The sequence below is a fragment of the Nuphar pumila genome, chromosome 13, assembly GCF_984573655.1.
Source record: "Nuphar pumila chromosome 13, dmNupPumi1.hap1.1, whole genome shotgun sequence".
Taxonomy (NCBI): Eukaryota; Viridiplantae; Streptophyta; class Magnoliopsida; order Nymphaeales; family Nymphaeaceae; genus Nuphar; species Nuphar pumila.
The window spans coordinates 80,459,846-80,465,845 of NC_143261.1; the positions used below are offsets into that span (position 1 = coordinate 80,459,846).

General features: G+C 37.2%; 1 protein-coding gene across 1 annotated transcript; it reads right to left on the reverse strand.

Annotated features, from left to right (window-relative positions):
* Positions 1–2,642: 2,642 nt before the first annotated feature.
* Positions 2,643–4,951, reverse strand: LOC149818857 (uncharacterized). The gene is made up of 2 exons (XM_089984957.1): positions 4,756–4,951; positions 2,643–4,313 (listed from the first exon to the last, which is right to left on the reverse strand). The coding sequence occupies exon 2, from the start codon at positions 4,152–4,154 to the stop codon at positions 3,027–3,029; it is 1,128 nt and encodes a 375-aa protein (XP_089841083.1). The 5' UTR covers positions 4,155–4,313; positions 4,756–4,951; the 3' UTR covers positions 2,643–3,026.
* Between the last annotated feature and the right edge of the window lie 1,049 nt (positions 4,952–6,000).

Sequence of the window (6,000 nt, forward strand, 5' to 3'; positions counted from 1 at the left end):
CGAACAAAAAAATCCATCACCGACGGCACATGGGCTGGCCTCCGGTTAGTAAAATCCTTGATGTCCCCTCACCCACCGGGGAGCTATCGCATTTACTATTCGATTATAATTTTACGTTCCATGTTGCTTCTTACATGTTTCCTTTATCGCATCCTACAGTACTTCATATACGTTTCAGACTTTATTTGACAGCTACTTATCTGCTTCAGCTTCACCTTGAAAAGGCACTTGGTCCTTGTTCTCTGATCCAATTAAGAGCCCTCTCTTGAAGCTTGCCAATGCTCTCTCAGCTTATCCAATAAGACCTAGCTGGAGTGAAGGTAGACATACAATTAATCCAAGTGGACTTCAATTAGAAGAGGAAACTAGGTCATTGCCTCCATGGATGAAACGAGCCCTTTTAGCTCAGGAACTCACAAACTTGTTGGACCACTGGTAGTATGGTCTCTATGTCATCTTTCTAAAGTTCAACGTATGCAACTCCAGGTCCCAGCTACAGACCAGGATTAAAAGCTCTCTCTCTCTCTCTCTCTCGATATATATATATATATATATATATATATATATATATATATATATATATGCATTGCAGGCCGTTGATTTTTAAGCTTTAAAAAAACCTGCATTCATATCATATTCATTTTTTTTTGTTTTAAAAGGTCATTCACATCACATTCAGATCATCCAAAACGCATTTTGTAATAAACAATGGATAGATCACATATGTAGCGCTTAATCAACAAAAGAACTCAAAAAAGTTAGCCCACAGCAGGACTTCCCTCTGCACTGTAAGTTGAACTAAGCGTACCGATGTAGCCCTCCCTTCAAAAATCTTATCATTTCATTGGAGCCGTATTTCCCATCAGACCTGAAGTAACCACCATCACTTTAAAAAAAAAAATGCATACAAGTGTATCAGTAGCTTTCAGAGGTGGGCCACGTAAGGCATGATAGTCACGGATCTCCACCCAGGGTTTTCCTCACTTTGGCGATGATTCCTAGCTCAAAAAATATGAAAAATTATAGTTTCTGCTACGAGTGTAAGAACACTGGGTGCACACTATCATTACTATTTGTGCATGCCCGCATGTGTGTGTGTTTTTGCTTAAAGGGATGTGTCATTCTATTTTAGCAACAATATATATATATATATATATATATATATATATATATGACAAACACTAAATTTACCCTCCAGCTACGATGTGTTTAACATGCATTATTTGCCACAGCTAGCTATTAGGCTACTAATATTAAATTTATGATATTGAATGTGTCATACGAGTGCTACGTGCATCTAGTTTCTCACTCATACATGGGACCTCATTATGCTCTCTCTCTCTCTCTCCACATATGTGTATTATATCCTATAAATCCATTTATTTGGCAAGTTTCCAACACCATGCTCACACTTGATAAGGTCATAAGGGTTTCTTGAGACGTATCATTTTTCCAATTTCTAGCGAGAAGCAACTTTTAAAGATCCGTAGCTTGGCTTTATAAATTCATTTTTTGGCAAACTGGTTTCAAAATCAATGTCATGATATAATGGCTGTTTTTTGCTCTCAAATGCAGATGGAGAAGAGGGCATCATGTTAAACCAACAGTAAAAAACATATTGAATTTGGTTGAATCTAAGGGGCCTTAGAAACTGAGATATCTGTGTGTGTGTGTGTGTGTGTGTGTGTGTGTGTGTGTGTGTGTGTGTGTGTTTAACATGCTTTATTTTCTACATATCAAATGTTTTACGGATGTAAATGCAAATTTTTTTGATTCATGAAGTTTTGCTACATTGTGGGCTATTGATTCTTTGAAACCCTTGAAGAACCTTCTTACGTGTCCCAATCACATTATTCAAACCCATTTCATACTGAAAAAACCATGTTATTTTTTATTGATAAGTTGGGGTTTGGCAGACTGACATTTGTAGGGTAGGATTCTTACACACACACATGATTGGTTTTGTCCTCCACAATTTTAGTAATCAGGGTATCGCCTTGTAAAGTGCATTGTTCATATATGAATATCACAGAAAATGACTGATTTTTCATGAAACTTAAGCTTTAGCGCTTTACTGATTGGATCAAATGATTTAAACAATGGTGTTTTAATACTTGGACTTGATAAGTTAGATGTGGAGAATCAATCTTCGATCATGGGCATTGTGTGGAAGGCCAACCTCTAGCATCTCAAGTACCCATTATATTCACATATTTCTTGAAGTTGAATTCATCCTGTTCATAATTTGAGGCAAAATGGTTTCAGCATTAGAACCCCTTATATAAATAATCTCAAGTATTCTGATTTTCCTTTTCTTTTTATCTTAATTTACACAGGATGGAGGACTAGCTAATTAATAACCACATGCACAACTTCACAGGCTTTTTCGCAAGCATATGGCTCGCACGAGAGAGAGAGAGAGAGAGAGAGAGAGAGAGAGAGAGAGAGAGAGAGAGAGAGAGAGAGAGAGAGAGAGAGAGAGATTAGTTCATTGATGAAGGTTAGTACCATTGAACATGATGATGATGATGATCCTTAAGCAAAAGTAGTTATGTTTCTGCAAAATACATTTGGTGTGAGAAAAAGACCAAACAACTAGTTAGCGTATTGATGAAGGTTAGTACCATTGAACATGATGATGATCCTTGAGCAAAAGTAATTATGCTTCTGCAAAATACATTTGGTGTGAGGAAAAGGTCAATCAACTACATTTTGTCTCCATGTTGCACAAATTTCAGTCTGACCATCTTTCCAAAAACCACAAAGCAAACAGATACAAGATATTAATCTTTTACAAGAGGTAAACAAAAGTAGGAGTCTCAAGCTCCAACAAATACCATACAAATTGCATCTCTATATCATATAAAGTTTTAGCCAACACACAGTGTTATTGTTTAGATAATATCGAAATCTTTGGGGTAGGCAGAGTATTATTTTATTTCTGCCATCTATCCCAACATGATAAAGTAGAGGTTGGTCTAGGACTACTGCCTTAGGAATCACTTGAAGGAGGCCTGCAGCCACACTCATGCTGAAACATTCTTTCCTTTCTCTGATGCATCTGGAGAATGAGAACTGCTATGTTGGTAATGGTGAAGATTGGAAGTTATATTGCCATAAGGTCTGAGAGACTGGCCAGTGGTGCCAAAGGGTGAAGAAATAGAACTTGGTTGTATGCTTTGTGAATTCATGTTCAGCATTTGGGGGTGAACAAACTGTCTCGAGTCAAGTTCCAACGGGGTTGTCACATATGAGGGGTTGGATGATGGACCTGCTATTGGTTGGTAAAGGAGGAGATGTGATCCAGATGATAATGACAATGAGGAGGCGAGAGGACTTCTGTTGTTGCTATGGGTTTCTTCAGATTGAACTGAATGCACTTGGGTGCCTAAATGTGACAGAAAAGGATTTGGATCCCTTTGGATGTAAGGATTGTATGAGAGTGCATTGATGAATAGGCTTGGGTAGGAAGGTTGGTGGGAGACATGAAAAGGGTTGTGAGCCATTATTTGTGGGTTATGAACTTGAGTAGTAGATTGGTTGCCTTGTTCATACCTTTTACCTAAATTGCTTCTCTGATGGATGATTTCTTTTGCAGCATCAAGTTGGTCAGACCTCAAATTAGCTATATCTGGGCTGCCAAACTGAAGTTTGGTGAGGCTCTTCTCATCAACTCCAATAGTAACTGCACCTTGCCTAGCATCACTCAGCCTGTTTGAGAGTAAACTCGAAGATTGAACTCCAGAGTACTTCTCATCAACCAAATCTGCATTTGAAATGGATGCTGCGAAATTATTGACATCATTTTCTTGTGGAATTGGAAGTGGGGGAAGTTCATCAATTTCATGTTGGGCAGATTCAAGCAGCCAATCAACAACCTTGCTGGGCTGACTGAGACCGAGCCTATCTTGAAGGTCATACAATTGTATAGCAGTTGAAACAGAAAGCCTTACACGCCTGTCTCTTAGGCCTCTTATTGTCCTCACTTTGCTATGTCTGTCTTTTCCTCCCAATGAACGCGAAACACGTACAATTCTTGGGTCCTTTAGCCCAGACCAAGCCTTCAAGCTATAAGATCCTTTGGTGTTTTTGCCATCTTCAACACATCCTTCCTCCTTTCTGGGTGTATCTTTCTCTGCTAAAGTCCTTACCATCTTATTACCCTCATGATGTTTAGGGCAACAATCCTATCCAAGAAAACAAATGCTTTCCTTTGGAGAACAATCGGAATTCTTTGTTATTCTATGCTGTTAAGAAGGATCATCAAATATTTCCCTCTATCTCTTTCTCTTCAACTACCACTCCACCGATATCTGGTTACAGATGTACCCAATATATTAAATTTTTTGTAGATGGAAATGAAATTGAATTAAGCAAACGCAAAGATTTTCAGTCCTATCTTAGACTATCAGCACTATATGTTATAGGATGCTGTGCATGTATAGAATATGAGATCTAAAAGTTTCTGTAAGATCTCAAAGCAAATATCATGATTTTTTTTGTATAATTGGTAAAATATGTACCCATAGGTATGATAAATTCATCAATTGAGGAATCATTACTAGTTTGACATCAAAGATAGATATATAAATCTATACAAGATTAATGGGCAACCTAGAAATTCTCAATCTGAAGATCCTCCAACGCCTTTATATGTTCAAACTATGGCGATAATAAGTGATGAAATGACACATAAGAAATACATCAATTCAAAGTAACATGCATATGAATACTAAAATCTTGACTTGTGCTTACTTGTATGGTTGAGATGAATAGATAACGAAATTGTTGTTGAGCACTCTTTCTGTTCTTCCTTCTGTTCATCGTACAGTTTCAGAATTTGCTGCAGGAAAAAAGGAAATAGAAATACTAATGTAACTCACAGTTTTCTATTTTATAAATAGAATTTGAGAAAGGTCAGAATAATGCTTGATATCCAAGATATGAGCTCAAAGAAGAAAAGGAAGTGTGTGGTGCATTTTAATGCACATGGCACACATCGATGCCTAGGAGAAAAAGCCTAGTCACCGTGTTATGTCATCATCACGTCATCGCGGTAATTTTCATTGGCATGGCATGGCATGTCGCTCCACCTATACTTTATCAAATAATGTCAAGCAGACTAGCATATCTGCCCATAAGGGCTCGGCACACCTGGCTAAGTGAGTCGGCTTAAGGCCATCAAGTTGAAGGACGTCACCAGTTCAATTTCCAGACCTTTCTTTTGTAAATGTAATTTCTATTCAAGTAACTTAATGAATTTTACATCACCTTTATTTAAAGGTTTCTGCTGTCTGAACTAAGAAATTCTCTTGGTTAAATGTCCACTTGGTCTTTTTTTTACCCAAGATTCTGTTTGCATCAATTCTTACTATGAGATAATCGCCATTGGAATATATGCAACTGTTGATTGGTTGTCACTGTTGTGCAATGGAATATCACATATGGTTTAGTTCATGGAATGAGGCCATTAGTGCACAGCACCTCAAGAGGATGCACTAAGGATCCCTACCGTTAGTAGGTGTGACAACTTTTATAAAGCGATATGACTAGCCTTAGCACTCATCTTCTTCTTATAACATAGTTGCACACCACTTTTTTTTTATTAATACCTGTAAAATGCACTTGATATTAACAATATCATTGCAAATGTTCAGGACAGGTTTATTTTCCCATTCTCCAGAATTGCTTCATACATTTATGATTCAACTGTGAAAATTACTTTGGTGATATTGGGTATAGGTTATAATAATGCATTGTGTTTTTTTTCTAAATAGTAACCAAGTTACATTCAGATATTCTTAATAGCTTATTGAGTGATCTGGTGAACTTCATGACTGCCTTGTTTTGTAATAATACCAGCTTTTGTACCATCTTGCCGACATGACAAAGATCCAAAACCAGTATGAATGAGGTAAAATGGAACCCAAGTTTAGAGCATTAAATCTTTCTTTAAGTAGATGCATTTTAAGCCACCTATAACAGAAGAATTTCAAAACA